The 22,585-nt window shown below is 46.6% G+C and overlaps 1 protein-coding gene across 1 annotated transcript in view; it reads left to right on the forward strand.

Annotated features, from left to right (window-relative positions):
- Positions 1–22,585, forward strand: part of ACO2 (aconitase 2) — a 62,637-nt gene that overhangs the window by 22,586 nt on the left and 17,466 nt on the right. Inside the window, exons 5-7 of the mRNA XM_069737028.1 lie at positions 4,791–4,949; positions 6,277–6,532; positions 19,019–19,110. Of these exons, the coding sequence (XP_069593129.1) occupies positions 4,791–4,949; positions 6,277–6,532; positions 19,019–19,110 (507 nt within the window). The remainder of the gene's footprint in view (positions 1–4,790; positions 4,950–6,276; positions 6,533–19,018; positions 19,111–22,585) is intronic.

The following is a 22,585-nucleotide window of genomic DNA, read 5'->3' on the forward strand; positions in this document are numbered from 1 at the left end:
TTTGCCCCCAATTTTTTATTTTTCCAAGGGTAAGAGAAGAAATTGGACCTCAAAAGTTGTTGTCCAATTTGTCCCGAGTACGCTGATACCCCATATGTGGCAGTAAACCACTGTTTGGGCGCATGGGAGAGCTCGGAAGGGAAGGAGCGCCGTTTGACTTTTCAATGCAAAATTGACAGGAATTGAGATGGGACGCCATGTTGCGTTTGGAGAGCCACTGATGTGCCTAAACATTGAAACCCCCCACAAGTGACACCATTTTGGAAAGTAGACCCCCTAAGGAACTTATCTGGATGTGTGGTGAGCACTTTGACCCACCAAGGGCTTCACAGAAGTTTATAATGCAGAGCCATAAAAATAAAACAAAATTTTTTTCCCACAAAAATTTTTTTTTAGCCCCCAGTTTTGTATTTTCCCTAGGGTAACAGGAGAAATTGGACCCCAAAAGTTGTTGTCCAATTTGTCCTGAGTACGCTGATACCCCATATGTGGGGGGGAACCACCGTTTGGGCGCATGGGAGGGTTCGGAAGGGAAGGAGCGCCATTTGGAATGCAGACTTAGATGGAATGGTCTGCAGGCGTCACATTGCGTTTGCAGAGCCCCTAATGTACCTAAACAGTAGAAACCCCCCACAAGTGACACCATTTTGGAAAGTAGACCCCCTAAGGAACTCATCTTGATGTGTTGTGAGAGCTTTGAACCCCCAAGTATTTCACTACAGTTTATAACGCAGAGCCATGCAAATAAAAAATATTTTTTTTTCCACAAAAATTATATTTTAGCCCCCAGTTTTGTATTTTTCCAAGGTTAGCAGGAGAAATTGGACCCTAAATGTTGTTGTCCAATTTGTCCTGAGTACGCTGATACCCGATATGTGGGGGGGAACCACCGTTTGGGCGCATGGGAGGGCTCGGAAGGGAAGGAGCATCATTTGGAATGCAGACTTAGATGGATTGGTCTGCAGGCGTCACATTGCGTTTGCAGAGCCCCTAATGTACCTAAACAGTAGAAACCCCCCACAAGTGACCCCATATTGGAAACTAGACCCCTCAATGAACTTATCTAGATGTGTTGTGAGAACTTTGAACCCCCAAGTGTTTCACTACAGTTTATAACGCAGAGCCGTGAAAATAAAAAATCTTTTTGTTTTCCCACAAAAATTATTTTTTAGCCCCCAGTTTTGTATTTTCCCAAGGGTAACAGGAGAAATTGGTCCACAAAAGTTGTTGTCCAATTTGTCCTGAGTACGCTGATACCCCATATGTTGGGGTAAACCCCTGTTTGGGCACACAGGAGAGCTCGGAAGGGAAGGAGCACTGTTTTACTTTTTCAACGCAGAATTGGCTGGAATTGAGATCGGACGCCATGTCGTGTTTGGAGAGCCCCTGATGTGCCGAAACAGTGGAAACCCCCCAATTATAACTGAAACCCTAATCTAAACACACCCCTAACCCTAATTCCAACGGTAACCCTAACCACACCTCTAACCCTGACACACCCCTAACCCTAATCCCAACCCTATTCCCAACTGTAAATGTAATCTAAACCCTAACCCTAACTTTAGCCCCAACCCTAACTGTAGCCCCAACCCTAGCCCTAACCCTAGCCCTAACCCTAGCCCTAACCCTAACCCTAGCCCTAACCCTAGCCCTAGCCCTAACCCTAGCCCTAACCCTAGCCCTAACCCTAGCCCTAATGGGAAAATGGAAATAAATACATTTTTTTTTATTTTTCCCTAACTAAGGGGGTGATGAAGGGGGGTTTGATTTACTTTTATAGCGAGTTTTTTAGCGGATTTTTATGATTGGCAGCCGTCACACACTGAAAGACCCTTTTTATTGCAAAAAATATTTTTTGCAATACCACATTTTGAGAGCTATAATTTTTCCATATTTTGGTCCACAGAGTCATGTGAGGTCTTGTTTTTTGCGGGACGAGTTGACGTTTTTATTGAAAACATTTTTGGGCACGTGACATTTTTTTTATCGCTTTTTATTCCGATATTTGTGAGGAAGAATGACCAAAAGCCAGCTATTCATGAATTTCTATTGGGGGAGGCGTTTATACCGTTCCGCGTTTGGTAAAATTGATAAAGCAGTTTTATTCTTCGGGTCAGTACGATTACAGCGATACCTCATTTATATCATTTTTTTATGGTTTGGTGCTTTTATACGATAAAAACTATTTTACAGAAAAAATAATTATTTTTGCATCGCTTTATTCTCAGGACTATAACTTTTTTATTTTTTTGCTGATGATGCTGTATGGCGGCTCTTTTTTTGCGGGACAATATGACGCTTTCAGCGGTACCATGGTTATTTATATCGGTCCTTTTGATCGCGTGTTATTCCACTTTTTGTTCGGCGGTATGATAATAAAGCGTTGTTTTTTGCCTCGTTTTTTTTTTTTCTTCTTACGGTGTTTACTGAAGGGGTTAACTAGTGGGACAGTTTTATAGGTCGGGTCGTTACGGACGCGGCGATACTAAATATGTGTACTTTTATTGTTATGTTTTTTTTATTTAGATGAAGAAATGTATTTATGGGAATAATATTTTTTTTTTTTTTTCCATTATTTTGGAAATTTTTTTTTTTACTTTTTTACTTTGTCCCAGGGGGGGACATCACAGATCAGTGATCTGACAGTTTGCACAGCACTCTGTCAGATCACTGATCTGATAGGAGTGCAGGCTGCTTCACAGTGCCTGCTCTGAGCAGGCTCTGTGAAGCCACCTCCCTCCCTGCAGGACCCGGATCCGCGGCCATCTTGGATCCGGGGCTCGAGCAGGGAGGGAGGTGAGGAGACCCTCGCAGCAACGCGATCACATCACGTTGCTGCGGGGGGCTCAGGGAAGCCCGCAGGGAGCCCCCTCCCTGCGCGGTGCTTCCCTGCACCGCCGGCACATCGCGATCATCTTTGATCGCGGTGTGCCAGGGGTTAATGTGCCGGGGGCGGTCCGTGAGTGCCGGATGTCAGCTGCGATAAGCAGCTGACACCCGGCCGCGATCGGCCGCGCTCCCCCCGTGAGCGCGGCCGATCGGCTATGACGTACTATCCCGTCCAGGGTCAGATAAGCCCAGGGCACCTCGACGGGATAGTACGTCTAAGGTCACAGAGGGGTTAAAGGGAAGGTGCCACCAGATTTTTTTTTTTGTTTTTTTTGTAGTTTGTTTTGTGAAATTAAGCTTAAAATAGTAAATAAAATGTATTAATGCAATGTTTGCACTGTTTGCAAATATTTCTATATGAAAAATATTATATATTTTCTTACAAATATATATTGACCACTAGGGGGAGCATTTTCCGTTTTAGACCTCAAGCAGCTATAGTAAGACTTACCAGCTTTACTCTTTGCTGGAAAATTGGGGCAGTAACTGCTGACATCACCATTTCCCTCCCCTTTTGGGTGGTCTAGTATCCCTGGGGCAGAATGAAGAGCAGCATCACAGGGCAGAGCCATTTTGTGTGATTGTCCTGTGATCTGCTATCACCAGCAGTTACTGCATCAGAAACACAGCTACAGAGTTTACAAAAAAGCAGAAACTGGGCTCAGCAGCATGGTGGACTGGAGGAAAAGTGAAGACATGTGGTGTTTATGTATGGAGCAGCATTATCTGAGCAGAGCTGTCTGTGACTCATCCCTCAGTAAGATAAGGAGGAGATCCAGGTCTGCAGAGAATGGTCAGGCATTGTGGAGGGAGGGGAGAGATACATTGTATGGCAGAGAGAGGCAGGCTGTGAATGCAGCTTACCGGAGATCACAGGGTCTGTGTGAGGAGGCGGAGACAGAGCAGGAGAAGCACACGTGTGAGCTGAGGATGTCTGCCCGGGACCTGCAGCACGGAGATAAATCACCCGCACTCCCCATCCTCTGGTTCCAGTGAGCGCTTCTTCTGTCCTGCGATAGAAAGTAAGTGGAGCTCGGCAGATAGCACTGGGCTATTATAAAATGGCAGCTAGTCACACCTACAGCAGTGAGTTGTGCAGCCCACAGAGGCGTGCCCAGCTCACTGCTAATGCTGCTGCAATGTTACAGATAGGGTCAGCGCCAGTCTATTATCTCCTATGTCTATGGGGTGCCGTAAAATGACAGTGTCGTGAACTGCTGTGAAACCAAGATGTCAGCCCCCAGTGCATTCTTTACGCGTGTAATATGAGTTTAATCTGTTTCACATGCATTTAAAACTTGGTTATAGCAGCATGTTATGCTACATTACAGTGATTTATTAATGATCTACAAACGTGGTACCTTCCCTTTAAACAATCTTGTCTCTGTGGGTTATAATGGGACATATTCATTGCAACAAGCTCAGGTGCAAGATTGGTAGAAACAATAAATGGATCTCAAAGCCTGAGAAGGTCTGTATGCACCTGTATTGGGGCCTTTCCCATACAATTTCTGTTGCTTAATGATGAGGAAAGGCAAAGTACACACTCTTTTCGTGTACTTAGTTTAAAGTATGTCGGGAGCTGTTCCTTATGTATATTTTGGCATTCAGATAGGCCCCCTTTTAAAAGACTTACATCAAAATGTTTGCAGACTGAATTTTTTTCCTTTTTTTTTGTTCACTGTTTAGCAAGGCACCAAGTTATAACCCACAGTATACATTTGTGTTTATATTACATCCCCTTAATATCTTATAAAACGTACTATGTTCACTTAGTGACAGCCGTCCACTCTTGTTTTTTGTTTTTTTTTTGCCTGTTTTTTGTAGATGAGTTGTCACATTTTAGTGTCTGCGATCCAAAGAAAATATTATGCTTTAATTAATCTAATTTTATATCTTAGATTATTCTGGAAAACTACGCATATCCAGGTGTGCTCCTTATTGGTACTGATTCTCACACTCCTAATGGTGGTGGGCTTGGAGGGATCTGCATTGGTGTAGGTGGTGCTGATGCTGTAGATGTCATGGCTGGGATTCCCTGGGAGCTGAAATGCCCAAAGGTGAGTCTGCGTTGCTTATTATTGTATTGGTATGTGCGCGTTATGTCGTCTACACGCCGTCGCAGCCACTGAGTCCCCATCTCTCCCCACGCCCTACCCCCTTCCCCCATGTCCGCTGTGTCCAAAGCGGTGCTGGCTTTTGAACGCAGGTGATTCCGCATGTGTTCATTGAACTGTGTGAATAACCGCATCCAATACATTGTATGAGATTTATCTGGCAGAGACTCGCGTCTCCGCAAGATAAATGAACATGCTGCAGTCTGGAAAGACGCGCCGCATGTCAGTCTCCGGCGTCGGTGCACGCATAGAGGACTTGGAATTTCTTGAAATCGCATCCACTATATTGCAACATCTGGATGCTGTGGATGTCCAACCCGCAGCATTTACTAACCATAAGAATTGTACCCTCAACGGCTTGTCTTTCGAGGAGGCTTTTTTGGCCTTGCTGTCATTCTTGGGTGGCTCTGCCACTGACTGCTTTCATTTTGTACTGCAGAGTATAGAGCATTTGTGGTTTCTGCTAATAAGTCACCCGGATAATGAGCATGTCACTTTTGTTAACTGCTTTTATGGTTTATGAACCCTGAAGTGATTAAAAGTAAAGACATGAGGTGGAATATACACACAGCAATGTAATCATGACATTGCTGTGCACAGTGATCATTTTATGGGGTGCTTTTGTGGTGGTTTTCACCTGTGACACAATGTTCACATCTTATGAAGCATGGTTTCACACACCTCTGAAACATTGACCAAATTTGGGTCAGAAGACCCAGCGGTCAGGCTTCCAATCAGAGCTTGGTTCTTGTTTCAAGGATGTGTGAAACCAATCCAAAGTATATTACCTATCCACAGAGCAAATACAAAATCTTAACGGTTTAAGAACTTCAGCTGGCATAGCATTCATCATATTGATGGGGATATAACTCTGGGTAGTTCTATTCTAATAAATCAAAGCCAGATAATCAGGTATATTTGCTACTAAATGCCTACCGAACACCATGCTGTATAGCAAATGAGACTCGGAGCTCTATGGTGCACCAGTTTATCTGGTCGGTTGATTATTGAGGTCAAACTCCTGACTCCAGACTGTCGATTCTGTTCTCCCAGGAAAAAAAAAAAGCTTTAGTTCTAACCAGCAGTTGTCATCTCGTATCTCAGTAATGTGAAAATCTGGATTCACTAAGGGTAGATTTCACCAATGACCTAAGTGAAATATCAATCCTTGAGACGGAAGCAATTTTCACTTTTACATTATTTCTTTTCATATGTTCTAGTGATTTATAAAACAAAAAAAAAACTTTTTAACTTTTCTTTGTAATTCCAGGTTATTGGTGTAAAACTGACCGGAAAGCTGTCTGGCTGGACTTCCCCGAAAGATGTCATTCTTAAAGTAGCTGGTATCTTGACTGTGAAGGGTGGCACTGGGGCCATTGTAGAATATCATGGGCCAGGGGTGGACTCGATTTCTTGTACTGGAATGGCTACCATCTGCAATATGGGAGCTGAAATTGGAGCCACAACATCTGTATTTCCCTACAATCATCGCATGAAAAAATACTTGGAAAAAACTGGGCGCTCAGGTGTGTTTATTTTATTTAAAATTTTAAGCTGTAAATAGCATTGTATCACTGCACACTGTACCATAATGGTGGTAGTTTGATGTGGAAATGAATGTGAGTCTGTCACCCCCAAAAGGCACTCGTATAGTGGACATGGCAGCTATAAAAATCATACTTGCATCGTCCATTTTAGTATTTTTTGTTTCATATAAATGTTAGATATGTAAATGAGGGTACAGTGTTGCGTCCTTGACGTGGCCAATGGTTCGGCTCTCATTTACCGCCCCCCACCCCCTCTGAAGTGCTGCCTGATGTAAATCTCTAGCCCTGCCGAGAGCATGTCGGTGTGCGGGCGCACTCATCAGTAGGGGAGTTATAGCTGCTGAAATGTGGAGAGGCAAAAACCAAAGAATATTGTCCTTTCAGGACGGATCACTTATGGGGTTTTTCTAGCAACAGTTTGTGTGTGCGTGGAAAAAATAATTATGCTGCATCTTTTTCTGCACCAAATGCTTAACGTGCGCACATATTCTTTCAAGGTAAGCAAAGTTAGAAGCCGTTGAAGAGGAGCTATACTACAACACTTGAGTATTTTAGGCTATTCCCTTGTCCTATTATAGAAGAAGGGATTTTTCTAACCTTGTGGAAAGTGACATTAAATCTGTTGTACCGTGTTTCCCCGAAAGTAAGACAGTGTCTTACATTCTTTTACCACTCAATAGTCCCACTATGTCTTACTTTCGGGGTATGTCTTACATTGGAAAAAAAAAAACGCTGAGTTTTTTAATTTATCGCCTCTCATTGGGGGACACAGGAACCATAGGGTGTATGCTGCTGCCACTAGGAGGCTGACACTATGCAAATAAAAAAAGTTAGCTCCTCCTCTGCAGTGTACACCCCACCGACTGGCATTATACTCTTCAGTTTAGCTTAGTGTCAGTAGGAGGTGGACACGGGTCTTTCATTAGACCCTTATCTACCTCAATGTGCGTCGTTTCTTTTCAGGTTTCCGGAGGGATACAGGGTGAGCAGTCACACCTGTAGTCCCACAATGCGGACTATGAGTACGGCGTATACTGCCACCCCGTATCCTCATAGATCCCTCTCCAGGACCAAGAGCCTAGCACACAAGCGTGCTTAGAAGTCCGGTCCTGGCTCCGTCCCCCACCCACTCGCCTTCCAGAGCCTGTCGGTTGGAGGAGACGAGGACGTCCATCTCCAGCTCCACGGACGTCTAATACTTTCCACGCTTTAAGGTTAGTACCGGACGGCGTGGGATTTTAGGTGAGTATTTTTTTCCCCTAATCAGCTCTCCCACGGCGCCTTACATGCAGCGGATTCCTTCCTTTCCTGCGGCTGCATCTTTACTGTGCGGTGCGGCGCCTTACAGGCAGCCGCGCTGCTATTTCTGCGGCCGCACTTCTATTACTGCGGGCACTTTTCCTGGCAGAACAGTCCTATCGTTTGCCCTGATGTCCGGCAGCTTCCCCTCGGTGGCCGCACTTTTACAGGCAGTCACACTGCCTTGTCTGCGGCCGCACCCTTTCACCCTGCGGCGCGGCTATCTGGGGGGGCCGTACCTTTTAGGAGCTTGCTCGCGGCCCGCCGTTCTCTCCAGCGGCCGCCGCCTTCTAATATAGACCCCGGCGGCAGCGCTCCCCTTTCTATGCGGCGGCTGCCGTGCATCTTAGCCGGGCAGCGCCCGCCCCGCTGTTTACCTCCAGCGGCCGCCGGCTTCTAATCTAGGCCCCGGCTTTTCCGGGGCCTGCTTGCGGCGTCGGCGGCAGCGCTCCCCTCTCCATGCGGCGGCTGCCGCGCCTCTTAGCCGGGCTGCGCCCGCACCGCTGATTACGCAGATGTGACAACCTACATGTGACAACCTACATGGTGAGCTGCAGCATGTGCTACATGTTCACAGATCGACCAGAAGAAGAATCCAATTTCACCTGTCAGAAGTGTAGACTAGTGGCCCTTTTAGAAGAAAAGGTGCGGGGTCTGGAAGAAAGAATAGCAACTTTGAAACTCATCAAAGAGAATGAAGACTTTCTAGACAGAACAGAAGCATCTCTACTGGTCACAGAAGGTGCAAAAAGTGTCAGAGAACCTCCAAAAGCAGATGAGTGGAAGCATGTGACCAAAAGAAGCAAGAAGACCATGGAGAAATCACCAACCACACAACTGAAGAACCGATATCAAATCTTTGTAGAGGATGAAGATGGCACACCTAAGAATGAAGCAATACCAGCAAGCAAAAAAGAAAAGGGCACACAGCAACAAGTGACAGCAAAAAGTACAGCCAAGAAGCAACGAAGAGTGGTGGTGGTGGGAGACTCACTACTGAGAGGCACCGAAGCAGCCATCTGCAGACCGGACATAACTGCAAGAGAAGTATGCTGCCTTCCAGGTGCGATGATCAAGGATGTGACCGATAGGATACCAAAGCTCTTCAGCTCCAAGGACGTCCACCCATTTCTTCTGATACATGTTGGCACCAATGACACGGCAAGGAAGGACCTACCGACAATCTGCAAGGACTTTGAAGAGTTGGGGAAGAAAGTAAAGGAACTGGATGCACAGGTAGTTTTTTCTTCTATCCTTCCAGTAGACGGGCATGGCACCAGGAGATGGAACAGGATCCTTGATGCAAACAACTGGCTAAGACGATGGTGCAGACAACAAGGATTTGGATTCCTGGACCACGGTGTGAATTACTGGTATGATGGACTCCTCGCCAGAGACGGACTACACCTCAACAAACCTGGGAAACACACATTCGCGAGAAGACTCGCTACACTCATCAGGAGGGCGTTAAACTAGAAGAAGAGGGGACGGGAAGAAAAACATTAGACTCGAACAAAGACGACCCAGGAAAACATACTCAGAAGGGAGGTAAGAACATTTCTAAAACAATCCACAGTGAGGAGATTGGAACAAAACAAAATCCTCTAAACTGCATGCTCGCAAACGCCAGAAGCCTGACAAACAAGATGGAAGAACTAGAAGCAGAAATATCTACAGGTAACTTTGACATAGTGGGAATAACCGAGACATGGTTAGATGAAAGCTATGACTGGGCAGTTAACTTACAGGGTTACAGTCTGTTTAGAAAGGATCGTAAAAATCGGAGAGGAGGAGGGGTTTGTCTCTATGTAAAGTCTTGTCTAAAGTCCACTTTAAGGGAGGATATTAGCGAAGGGAATGAGGATGTCGAGTCCATATGGGTCGAAATTCATGGAGGGAAAAATGGTAACAAAATTCTCATTGGGGTCTGTTACAAACCCCCAAATATAACAGAAACCATGGAAAGTCTACTTCTAAAGCAGATAGATGAAGCTGCAACCCATAATGAGGTCCTGGTTATGGGGGACTTTAACTACCCGGATATTAACTGGGAAACAGAAACCTGTGAAACCCATAAAGGCAACAGGTTTCTGCTAATAACCAAGAAAAATTATCTTTCACAATTGGTGCAGAATCCAACCAGAGGAGCAGCACTTTTAGACCTAATACTATCTAATAGACCTGACAGAATAACAAATCTGCAGGTGGTTGGGCATTTAGGAAATAGCGACCACAATATTGTGCAGTTTCACCTGTCTTTCACTAGGGGGACTTGTCAGGGAGTCACAAAAACATTGAACTTTAGGAAGGCAAAGTTTGAACAGCTTAGAGATGCCCTTAATCTGGTAGACTGGGACAATATCCTCAGAAATGAGAATACAGATAATAAATGGGAAATGTTTAAGAACATCCTAAATAGGCAGTGTAAGCGGTTTATACCTTGTGGGAATAAAAGGACTAGAAATAGGAAAAACCCAATGTGGCTAAACAAAGAAGTAAGACAGGCAATTAACAGTAAAAAGAAAGCATTTGCACTACTAAAGCAGGATGGCACTATTGAAGCTCTAAAAAACTATAGGGAGAAAAATACTTTATCTAAAAAACTAATTAAAGCTGCCAAAAAGGAAACAGAGAAGCACATTGCTAAGGAGAGTAAAACTAATCCCAAACTGTTCTTCAACTATATCAATAGTAAAAGAATAAAAACTGAAAATGTAGGCCCCTTAAAAAATAGTGAGGAAAGAATGGTTGTAGATGACGAGGAAAAAGCTAACATATTAAACACCTTCTTCTCCACGGTATTCACGGTGGAAAATGAAATGCTAGGTGAAATCCCAAGAAACAATGAAAACCCTATATTAAGGGTCACCAATCTAACCCAAGAAGAGGTGCGAAACCGGCTAAATAAGATTAAAATAGATAAATCTCCGGGTCCGGATGGCATACACCCACGAGTACTAAGAGAACTAAGTAATGTAATAGATAAACCATTATTTCTTATTTTTAGTGACTCTATAGCGACAGGGTCTGTTCCGCAGGACTGGCGCATAGCAAATGTGGTGCCAATATTCAAAAAGGGCTCTAAAAGTGAACCTGGAAATTATAGGCCAGTAAGTCTAACCTCTATTGTTGGTAAAATATTTGAAGGGTTTCTGAGGGATGTTATTCTGGATTATCTCAATGAGAATAACTGTTTAACTCCATATCAGCATGGGTTTATGAGAAATCGCTCCTGTCAAACCAATCTAATCAGTTTTTATGAAGAGGTAAGCTATAGACTGGACCACGGTGAGTCATTGGACGTGGTATATCTCGATTTTTCCAAAGCGTTTGATACCGTGCCGCACAAGAGGTTGGTACACAAAATGAGAATGCTTGGTCTGGGGGAAAATGTGTGTAAATGGGTTAGTAACTGGCTTAGTGATAGAAAGCAGAGGGTGGTTATAAATGGTATAGTCTCTAACTGGGTCGCTGTGACCAGTGGGGTACCGCAGGGGTCAGTATTGGGACCTGTTCTCTTCAACATATTCATTAATGATCTGGTAGAAGGTTTACACAGTAAAATATCGATATTTGCAGATGATACAAAACTATGTAAAGCAGTTAATACAAGAGAAGATAGTATTCTGCTACAGATGGATCTGGATAAGTTGGAAACTTGGGCTGAAAGGTGGCAGATGAGGTTTAACAATGATAAATGTAAGGTTATACACATGGGAAGAGGGAATCAATATCACCATTACACACTGAACGGGAAACCACTGGGTAAATCTGACAGGGAGAAGGACTTGGGGATCCTAGTTAATGATAAACTTACCTGGAGCAGCCAGTGCCAGGCAGCAGCTGCCAAGGCAAACAGGATCATGGGGTGCATTAAAAGAGGTCTGGATACACATGATGAGAGCATTATACTGCCTCTGTACAAATCCCTAGTTAGACCGCACATGGAGTACTGTGTCCAGTTTTGGGCACCGGTGCTCAGGAAGGATATAATGGAACTAGAGAGAGTACAAAGGAGGGCAACAAAATTAATAAAGGGGATGGGAGAACTACAATACCCAGATAGATTAGCGAAATTAGGATTATTTAGTCTAGAAAAAAGACGACTGAGGGGCGATCTAATAACCATGTATAAGTATATAAGGGGACAATACAAATATCTCGCTGAGGATCTGTTTATACCAAGGAAGGTGACGGGCACAAGGGGGCATTCTTTGCGTCTGGAGGAGAGAAGGTTTTTCCACCAACATAGAAGAGGATTCTTTACTGTTAGGGCAGTGAGAATCTGGAATTGCTTGCCTGAGGAGGTGGTGATGGCGAACTCAGTCGAGGGGTTCAAGAGAGGCCTGGATGTCTTCCTGGAGCAGAACAATATTGTATCATACAATTATTAGGTTCTGTAGAAGGACGTAGATCTGGGTATTTATTATGATGGAATATAGGCTGAACTGGATGGACAAATGTCTTTTTTCGGCCTTACTAACTATGTTACTATGTTACTATGTTACTTCCGACGGTCGCCGGCTTATAATTTAGGCCCTGGCGCTTCCCGGGGCCTACCTCCGGTGCCGTGCTCCGCCCACTTCCGTTTTAATCGGGCGGGCTTTCTCCCGCCCGACAATCTGTCCGGCGCCATCTCAGCTGACTCCTCCCCTTCCTCTACGCCGCTGCTCGGCATCTGGATTTTAACTCCTCGCGCTCCGCACCTTCCTGAGCGCACATCATGCCCGTCCTTCCAGCGGTCACCATCTGCGCGAATTGCAGAAGGGGCTCGTCTTCTCTCCGGAGATCCACCGCAGCTGGACAGCTTCCTCTACCTGGTATCCGTTTTCTCATCTGCCGTGAGTATCTGCACTGCAGACTGACACCCCCTTCTGCTCCGCTGTCCCCTAACCCTCTGGCTTTTCTTCAGATCTCCGCTCTGTCAGGCCTGCAGCAACACAATTATTCCCACCGTCCGAGAGTGATACCCCCATCCCAGAGTGGGCCTCCTCTCTGTCACAATCGGTGGCCGATCTAACACGGGTGTCTCAAATTTTGGTGTCCGCGCTGGATTGATTACCTCTGCAGACCCCCGCAGTAGCCAGCGGGTCACAGGAGCCTCCGTCTGAGCCCTTCTTGATAAGCCACAAAAGGTCCAGACAGGAACGTCGGTCTGAGTCCTCTTCTCGCTCCATCTCGCCACACGGTTCTCCTCTGCGGTAGGCGTCCTCCTCCCCTGAGTCAGGCAAGGCGTTCTCTGGGAAGGTGCCCTTTCTTAGGCGCCCTCGGATGATATTTCGGAGCTGGATTCTAACCAAATCGCCACCATGAGGGATATGGTTCAGAATCATTGGAGCTATAAACCAAACCTGTGGCATCAAGGATCCCTCCACGGAACCCGCAGATCAGGCGGTTTCGTTTAGACGGGCTAAACCACCTTCCAAGTTTTTTGCTCCTCATCCTGAATTCGAGAAAATCATGAACAGAGAAAGAGCGAACCCGACCAGTCGTTTTCAGAGTGGAAAACACCTTGGTGTTTTGTATCCTTTTTCTCCAGAACCTACCGCCAATTGGACGGTCTCGGTGGATCCCCCGGTTTCCAGGGTGTTCACAAACACGGTGCTTCCACTGTCCGGCGGAGCATCTCTGAAGGATTCTAACGACAGAGTTATAGAATCCTTCGCGAAATCTGCCTTGGAAGTGGCTTCAGCGGCTCTATGTCCAGCTTTTGCTTCCACTTGGGCCTCAAAATCCATCTCAAAATGGGCCAAGGATCTACGGCGAGGTATCCTGGACGGGGCGCCTCCCGCGCAATTAGCGGAACTTGCCAACCAGATTTCCCACGCCGGTGAAAATCTGGTCTCCGCCTCCCTGGATGTCGCGTCTTGTGCGGCTCAGGCTTCCAGCAATGCCGTTGCCATCCGCCGGACCGTTTGGCTCAAGGCCTGGCAGGCGGACTTGTCTTCCAAAAGTCCCTCACTAGTCTGCCCTTCCAGGGCTCTCGTCTCTTTGGTTCCCAGCTGGACCAAATCATTAAGGACGCCACCGGGGGTACAAATTCTCTTCTCCCCCAGGCTAAGCCTAGTCGCCCTCCTCCTAGATGGCAGTTTTGCTCTTTTCGGCCTTTTCGGCGCTTCGCTGCGTAAAGCTCCCATTCCCAGCAGCAACAGAGGCCACAGGCACGTCAAGAGAAGAATGCGGTGGCCTTTAGGCCCACTCCGTCCTGGCGTCCTCGCTACTCCCAGGGTAGATCCTCCAGACCCAGGACTGGAAGATCCACCTCCGCATGACTCTTGGCAAGACTCCAGCCCAACTCCCAGGTTGGGCGGCCGTCTTCTCCTTTTCAGGGACGTCTGGTTTTCCGCAGTAGAGGACGCAGGGGTCATTGAAGTTGTATCCTCGGGATACAAGATAGAGTTCACCTCCCGACCCAGGGATCGTTTCTTCCAATCCCGTCCTCCAAGAGATCCCGCTCTAGTTCCGGGCTTCTTCGCAGCCATCGCTTCTCTGCTCAAATCCGGGGTAATCGTTCCCGTCCCAGAGAAAGAACGGTTCACGGGTTTCTACTCGAACCTTTTTGTGGTACCGAAAAAAGACGGCAAGGTTCGCCCCATTCTGGACCTCAAATTGCTGAACAGGAGAGTTCGCCTGAGACACTTCAGGATGGAATCCCTTCGTTCGATAATTGCTTCCATGGAGGCCCAGGAATTTCTAGGCTCAATAGATATCCAGGACGCCTACCTCCATGTCCCGATATTTCCCGGACATCACCGTCTCCTGCGCTTCGCAGTGCAACGAGAACACTTTCAATTCGTCGCCCTGCCGTTCGGTCTCGCAACAGCGCCAAGGGTGTTCACGAAGATCATGGCTGCGCTGATGGCCATCTTGAGAGTCAGAGGCTTGGTCCTATTTCCATACCTCGACGACATCCTCCTCAAGGCTCCGTCCTTTGCTCAGGCTCACGAAAGCCTGTCCATTGTTCTCGACACCTTAGCCCGTTTCGGGTGGCTGGTCAACCGGAAGAAGTCCTGCCTTATTCCTTCTCAGCACATCATCTTTCTGGGCATGATTTTCGACACTCGTCAGACCAGAGTCTTCCTTCCCAAAGACAAGAGATCCACTCTTTGTCGGGACATACGCTTGCTCCAGGGTCCTCGGCCTCCCTCCCTCCGATCGGCCATGAAGGTTCTGGGGAGGATGGTAGCTACATTGGAAGCGATTTCTTCGCCCAATTTCACTCGCGACCTTTTCAGCAAGCCATTCTGTCTCAGTGGGACAGGTCTGTCTTCTCCCTGGATCGGCCGATCAGACTCTCTTCTCGGGTCAAACGGTCCCTCAACTGGTGGCTGACGTCACCTCTCATCTCCCAGGGCAGGTCCTTCCTTCCAGTTCACTGGCAGGTGGTGACAACGGACGCCAGCCTGTTCGGCTGGGGTGCGGTTTTTCGCCACCTGACGGTTCAGGGCCGTTGGTCGTCGCAGGAGTCATCTCTGCCAATCAATGTCCTTGAAATTCGGGCCATCTTTCTGTCCCTCCGCCACTGGGAAAGGATCCTCAGTGGCCTTCCAGTCCGGATCCAGACGGACAACGCCACGGCTGTGGCATATGTCAACCATCAGGGGGGGACCCGGAGCTCCTTGGCCCTTGCCGAGGTATCCAAGATCCTCCTCTGGGCAGAGGCAACGGTTCCGGTGATATCCGCAGTGCATATCCCCGGCGTGGACAACTGGGCCGCCGACTTCCTCAGCCGCAAGGGCCTCGCGGCAGGGGTATGGTCCTTGCATCCGGAGGTCTTCCATCAGATTTGTCTTTGATGGGGCACTCCGGACGTGGATCTCACGGCGTCTCGAATCAACAGGAAGGTTCCGCAGTTCGTCTCCAGGTCCTGCGATCCTCTCGCAGTGGGCGTCGATGCTCTGGCCATTCCTTGGTCTCAGTTCGAGCTGCCCTACCTGTTCCCACCCCTTCCATTTCTTCCCAAACGGTTGAAGATCAAAGCGGAAGGGGTGTCGGTCATCCTGATCGCCCCGGATTGGCCCAGGAGAGCTTGGTTCGCGGAGCTCGTCAACCTTCTCGCGGACGCTCCCTGGCGCCTTCCAGACAGGCTCGATCTGCTGTCCCAGGGTCCGATCTGCCACCCGAATTCTCGGTCGCTCAGTTTAACGGCGTGGCTGTTGAGACCGCGGTTCTAAGAGCGTCCGGCCTTTCAGTCCGGGTGATTCACACCATGATTTATGCTCGGAAGCCTTCGTCTTCCAGGATCTACTACCGTACCTGGAAGGCTTACTTCCGTTGGTGCGAATCCAACCACGTTCCGCCTATGGTTTTTTCCCTGCCTTCTCTTTTGGCCTTCCTTCAGGCAGGACTGGATTCGGGCCTGGCTCTTAGCTCTCTAAAGGGCCAGGTTTCTGTGCTTGCCATCCGCTTTCAGAAGAGCTTGGCCTCTCGGCCACAGGTTAAGACCTTCTTTCAAGGAGTAGCCCACGCTGTCCCGCCGTACAGAGCCCTTGTGGACGCAGGGGACTTAAACCTGGTACTGGACGTTCTGAGGGTTTCCCCCTTTGAACCTCTTAGGGAGATTCCTCTATCGGTTTTATCTTGGAAGGTGCCCTTTCTTGTGGCCATCACGTCTATTCGCGGCGTTTCCGAGCTGGCGGCCCTGTCTTGCCGTCCTCCGTTTTTGGTCATTCGCCAGGACAAGGTGGTCTTCCGGCCTCCACCTTCTTTTCTTCCTAAGGTGGTTTCCACCTTCCACCTCAACGAGGACATCGTTCTACCTTCCTTTTGTTCAGCTCCGACTCATCCTCTGGAGCGATCGTTGAACAAGCCGGACCTCGTCAGGGCAGTGAGGATCTATCTGGACAGAACGTCCACTTTCCGGAAGACGGATTCTTTTTTTCGTCATTCCTGATGGCACGCGCAGAGGCCAACCGGCTTCTAAAGCGACTATTGCTCGCTGGATCAGAATGGCAATTTTTTTGGAGGCTTACCGGGTCAAGAACAGAGTGCCCCCTCCTGGGATTAAGGCTCACTCTACCCGGGCAGTCGGCGCCTCCTGGGCAGTGCACCACAGGGCTTCCGCCCTACAGCTTTGCAAAGCGGCAACTTGGTCTTCCATCCACACGTTCGCCAAATTTTACAAGGGCCATACCTATGCTTCGGCGGACGCCGGCCTAGGCAGAAGGATCCTGCAGGCAGCAGGGGTGAGTCCTCTGGCCTGATGGAAGTCTATTTTTCCCGCCCTAGGGACTGCTTTGGGACGTCCCATGGTTCCTGTGTCCCCCAATGAGAGGCGATAAAGAAAACAGGATTTTTGGTTGCTTACCGTAAAATCTGTTTCTTGGAGCCTCCATTGGGGGACACAGCTCCCTCCCAATGTTTCTCAATTTCTATGTTCTATGACTGTTCTCACGTTTACAGGTCTCAAGTTTCTGGTTATGGTTTTCAACCTTGTTGTTTATCTCCTACTGCTTTCTCACTAACTGAAGAGTATAATGCCAGTCGGTGGGGTGTACACTGCAGAGGAGGAGCTAACTTTTTTTATTTGCATAGTGTCAGCCTCCTAGTGGCAGCAGCATACACCCTATGGTTCCTGTGTCCCCCAATGGAGGCTCCAAGAAACAGATTTTACGGTAAGCAACCAAAAATCCTGTTTTTTCCAACGTACAGTTTACTACCGTACTAGTGTTGAGCGATACCGTCCGATACTTGAAAGTATCGGATAGTATCGGCCGATACCCGAAAAATATCGTATATCGCCGATACCGATACAAATACAAGTCAATGGGACACAAGTATCGGAAGGTATCCCTGGATGGTTCCCAGGATCTGAAGGAGAGGAAACTCTCCTTCAGGCCCTGCGATCCATATTTAAGTGTAAAATAAAGAATTAAAATAAAAAATATCGCTATACTCACCCTCTGACGCGCCCTGGTACTAACCGGGAACCTTCCTTCCTTCGAATCGGCGCTTCCAGGACCTTGCGGTGACGTCGCGGCTTGTGATTGGTCGCGCGACCGCCCATGTGACCGCTCGCGCGACCAATCAGAAGCCGTGACGTCACCGCAAGGTCCTGCAAGCGCTGATTCTTAGGAAGGAAGGCTGCCGGAAAGAAGCAGGGCGCATCCGAGGGTGAGTATATACCTAATAGGAAATGCCAGGAAATGGCAACGCGTTTCAAACGCACAACCTGCGTTCTTGATAAGGGTATGTTTCCATGTTCAGTATTGGCAGCACTTTAAAGGCAGCACATGTCCGCACGGTGATTCCGCATGTGTTAATTGAACCATGCGGAATCACCGCATCCTATACATTGGACTGTAATATTTATCTTGCGGAGACTGAGCATCTCCACAAGATAAATTGACATGCTAGAAAGACTCGCCGCATTTGCGTGTACGCAGGGAAGCCCCTGAACACATAGTGGAGACGGGATTTAATAAAATCCCCTCCACTATGCTGTAACATTTGAACACTCTATCTGTACGCAGCGTCCAATTCGCAGCAAATATTGACCGTGGAAACATACCCTTAGAGCTCTAAAAGCATTGCCATGTCTATCCTGATTATTGAATCCTTTTAAATGTTCAAATAAATATTTTGCATTTGAAAGAAGCTGGAACCACTTTTTTTTTTTTTTTTAATTTTCTCTCCTCATATTCTGCTACAAGTGGTGCCTTGAGTTCCATGCTTCAGGACGCCAGGAGCTCGAGGGAGCTGATCACTTTGTTTTATACACTGTGTAGGGTCATTCCCATTATTATATGAATTTAATTGTTTTATAAAAGTCTTCGGACTGGGTGCATATACTTTGTTCTGAAGCTTTTAAATATCCAATATTCCACTTACCACCTTGTGTACTACACTGCTCCTCTATTAGCAATGTGTGCCTAATATCTTTTATGATAATGCAGAATTTAAAAGGTGATGGGGGGACACTGTAAATTTAGGGATGTCTCCAATCTTCAATATGTTAACTTAACAGCCTTTTGCTATTCTATGGGAATACAGTGTAAATGGCAGCTAAAGGTGTATTACTCACACAAAGCTGTAGTTATAGTACACTGGCAGTACAACAATGTGTAGCCATTGAAATTGGATGGGTTGTAATCAAAAGTCTGATCAGCAAAATTACTACTTGCAGGGATTAACGTTGCCAATTTTTTTTTTATATTCCCGTTTCAGAAATCGCATCTCTAGCAGAGGAGTTCAAGAACGATTTGGTACCAGATCAGGGGGCTGAATACGATCAATTGATTGAACTAAATTTAGATGAGGTGTGTATGGTTGTGTTTTTTTTTTTGTTGTTTTTTTCCCCAACTTTGTCTCCATATAACCTTCCTATAATCACCAGTGTAAGGGTACCGTCACACTATAACATTTCGATCGCTACGACGGTACGATTCGTGACGTTCCAGCGATATCGTTACGATATCGCTGTGTCTGACACGCAGCAGCGATCAGGGATCCTGCTGAGAATCGTACGTCGTAGCAGATCGTTTAGAAGTTTCTTTCATCGCTGGATCTCCCGCTGTCATCGCTAGATCGGTGTGTGTGACACCGATCTAGCGATCTAGCGATGCGATCCAGCGATGCGTTCGCTTGTAACCAGGGTAAACATCGGGTAACTAAGCGCAGGACCGCGCTTAGTTACCCGATGTTTACCCTGGTTACAAGCGTTAAACTAAAAAAAAACAAACAGCACATACTTACATTCCGGTGTCCGTCAGGTCCCTTGCCGTCTCTGCTTCCCGCACTGTGACTGCCGGCCGTAAAGTGAAAGCAGAGCACAGCGGCTGTGCTTTCACTTTCACTTTACGGCCGGCAGTCACAGTGCGGGAAGCAGAGACTGCAAGGGACCTGACGGACACCAGAATGTAAGTATGTGCTGTTTGCTTTTTTTTAGTTTTACGCTTGTAACCAGGGTAAACATTGGGTAACTAAGCGCGGTCCTGCGCTTAGTTACCCGATGTTTACCCTGGTTACCCAGGGACCTCGGCATCGTTGGTCGCTGGAGAGCTGTCTGTGTGACAGCTCCCCAGCGACCACACTACGATTTACCTACGATCACGGCCAGGTCATATCGCTGGTCGTGATCGTAGGTAAATCGTATAGTGTGACGGTACCCTAAGTTCCAAGTATCTCTTGGACTAATCTAAGAGACATGCTCTCATAGCTTTACAGGCTAGCTCATTTTACCATTCACACCACAGAAATGTAATTGGTTCCCCAACAAGGCCCCCTCTGCCCATCTGTTATAAGGGCATGAAAAGTATGCTTAAAAACATGCTTAATTTTCATCAAATATTGACCTAAATTTGTCACTAAAGCACAATAGAAACCTGCGGCCCACTATGACAATTTGTGGCCCCCTAGCCATCTGACTGTTTAGCAACTCTGAAACTATGGGTATAGCTGCACTCTTTATGCCATCATCTTGAGCTGAGGACCCTCTGTGTACCATAGTAGAGGTTTCAGAAATGTTTGTGTGTTTCTCTCTCCCTCTGATCAAAATACCCCTTCAAATGTTATGCAGCCCTTGGGAGTGTTACAATCACAAACTCACTCTGTACAAAAAAGATTGTGCACCTCTTCTTCTAGACAGTGTAAACTTGACAGTCTTAAAGGAGTTTTCTCTGGAGCAGCTCACGGCTCTGCATTTCCTTCCATCCCGATTGCTATAAAGGCAGACACTAGTCCTTGGGTGACGGGTTCTTCGGCTATTGTCATTGTGAAGTGTTCGGGGTTATCACTATTTGCATGTAGAGAAAGGAGGCTTTTGCACAAATGCACCGCTCAGAAAAGCGAGCAATGTGGTTAGGAAGCCTGCTCTGGAAACAGAAGGTGGGGGACAAGGGAACGCTTATAAGATCTTGGGGCGGGGGATGTGTTTTTTGTTTTTGTGTGTGTTTTTACACACCCAGTTGTGGAAATTTTTATTCTAAGATCTATTAATTAAAATGCACTTTGTTCTTGGAACAACCCCTTAACACTAGAAGTCCCAGAGACGGGTCATTTGACATTTCTACCTTTGAAACCCATAGAAGGGTCAAATGACCTAAAGGATTTTATCTATAGCTTATCTTATCTCTATTCACTGTCTTTTGTTCTATAATTAAGGCCATTACTGTTGCACCACAGGAGGTTGTTTGCTGTTTTCCATCCAGTTTAGGCTACGTTCAGACTAGCGTTGTGCGCCGCTGTGTCGTTTTTTGCCGAAAATTGGACGCAAGAAAAATGCAACTTGTTGCGTTTTCTTGGTCCGACGCTTGCGGCAAAAAAGACGCATGCGTTGCACAACGCAACAAACAAAAATGCATGCGTCCCCCATGTTAAACATAGGGGCGCATGACGCATGCGTCGCCCGACGCTAACCCGACGCACACTAGCACAACGCTAGTCTGAACGTAGCCTTACCCATGTAGTTTCAAGTTTCAAGTTAGTTCTGTTCAGTTTATTGTATTTGATAATGTAAAGACTATACATATTGTATTTAGTTTAGTATTATTTGTGCAAAAAAGCGCTGAAACAATTAATCATTTTTTACATATTTTAAATAGAGAATTAGAAATTTTAGAGCAAGGTACAGCTGTGAGTAATGACCAGAAGCATTTGTGTCTAAGGCTATGTGCACACTTTGCGGATTCCACTGCGGATTTTTCCGCAGCGGAATTCCAAAATCCGCAGTGAAAACCCGTTGCGGTTTTACTGCGGATTTATCGCGTTTTTTACTGCGGTTTCTTCTGCGGATTTTCATCTGCAGTTTCCTATTGGAGCAGGTGAAAATCCGCAGGAAAGAAGTGACATGCTGCGGAATGTAATCCGCAGCTTTTCCGCAGCATGTGCACAGTGTTTTTTGTTTCCCATAAGTTTACATTGTACTGTAAACTCAGGGGAAACTGCTGCGGATCCACAGCGGTCAAAGGTACAGTTACATGTTACGATCTCGTCGACGATATAGTTAGAAATGTCACGTGATCACATCGTTCGTGCAATCAGTTTCACATCGTCCAAGAGGCGTCACATGCAACTATCTTGTTAACGATGTAAATTTTGGCTCCGAGTTAGCCTCATTGCAAACGTTTGCAGAACGATTTTTCACAATGGCAGGAATAGGAGAATTTACACCAAAATCGTTCATCTCAGCGTTACACTGAACGATGCTGCACATCTTCTGACACATAATTGGACGAGGATCGTCAGATTTGAGATCCTGACCTCAAATCTGCGATCAGCGATCCAACGATGTGTTCGTCCGATATCTTCACGTTACACGCAACGATGTGAGAACGACATGATCACATGACGTTTTCAAACGATATCCTCAACGAGATCGTAACGTGTAACTGTACCTTTAGGCCTCAATCACACTAACGAAAAAAAATCGCAGCATGTTCATTCTTGTGCAAATTTGGCGCGAAAAAAATTCCCACAAGAGGACTAAAATTTTAGTGTGAAAAATATACAAAAGAACAACTGTTATTTGTTTTGATGCTTTTAATTTTTTTTTAAAAACCAATAAGATTTTTTTTTTCACTAAAGGGTTATTTCACACCAACATCAAACAAATAGTCACATTTTCAAGATGAGCAGTGTATAAGCGGCATGGCCAAACAAATGTGATAAAACAGTGAACATGAAAACAATATAATCAAATTATACAACAGGGAGGGATGTTGGTGGAGGAGTGGGAAGAGGGGAGGGGGGAAAGGGTAAAGACAAATACATGGGGGTAGGGGAGTAAAGGAGCAC

The sequence above is a fragment of the Ranitomeya imitator genome, chromosome 8 (assembly GCF_032444005.1).
Source record: "Ranitomeya imitator isolate aRanImi1 chromosome 8, aRanImi1.pri, whole genome shotgun sequence".
Taxonomy (NCBI): domain Eukaryota; kingdom Metazoa; phylum Chordata; class Amphibia; order Anura; family Dendrobatidae; genus Ranitomeya; species Ranitomeya imitator.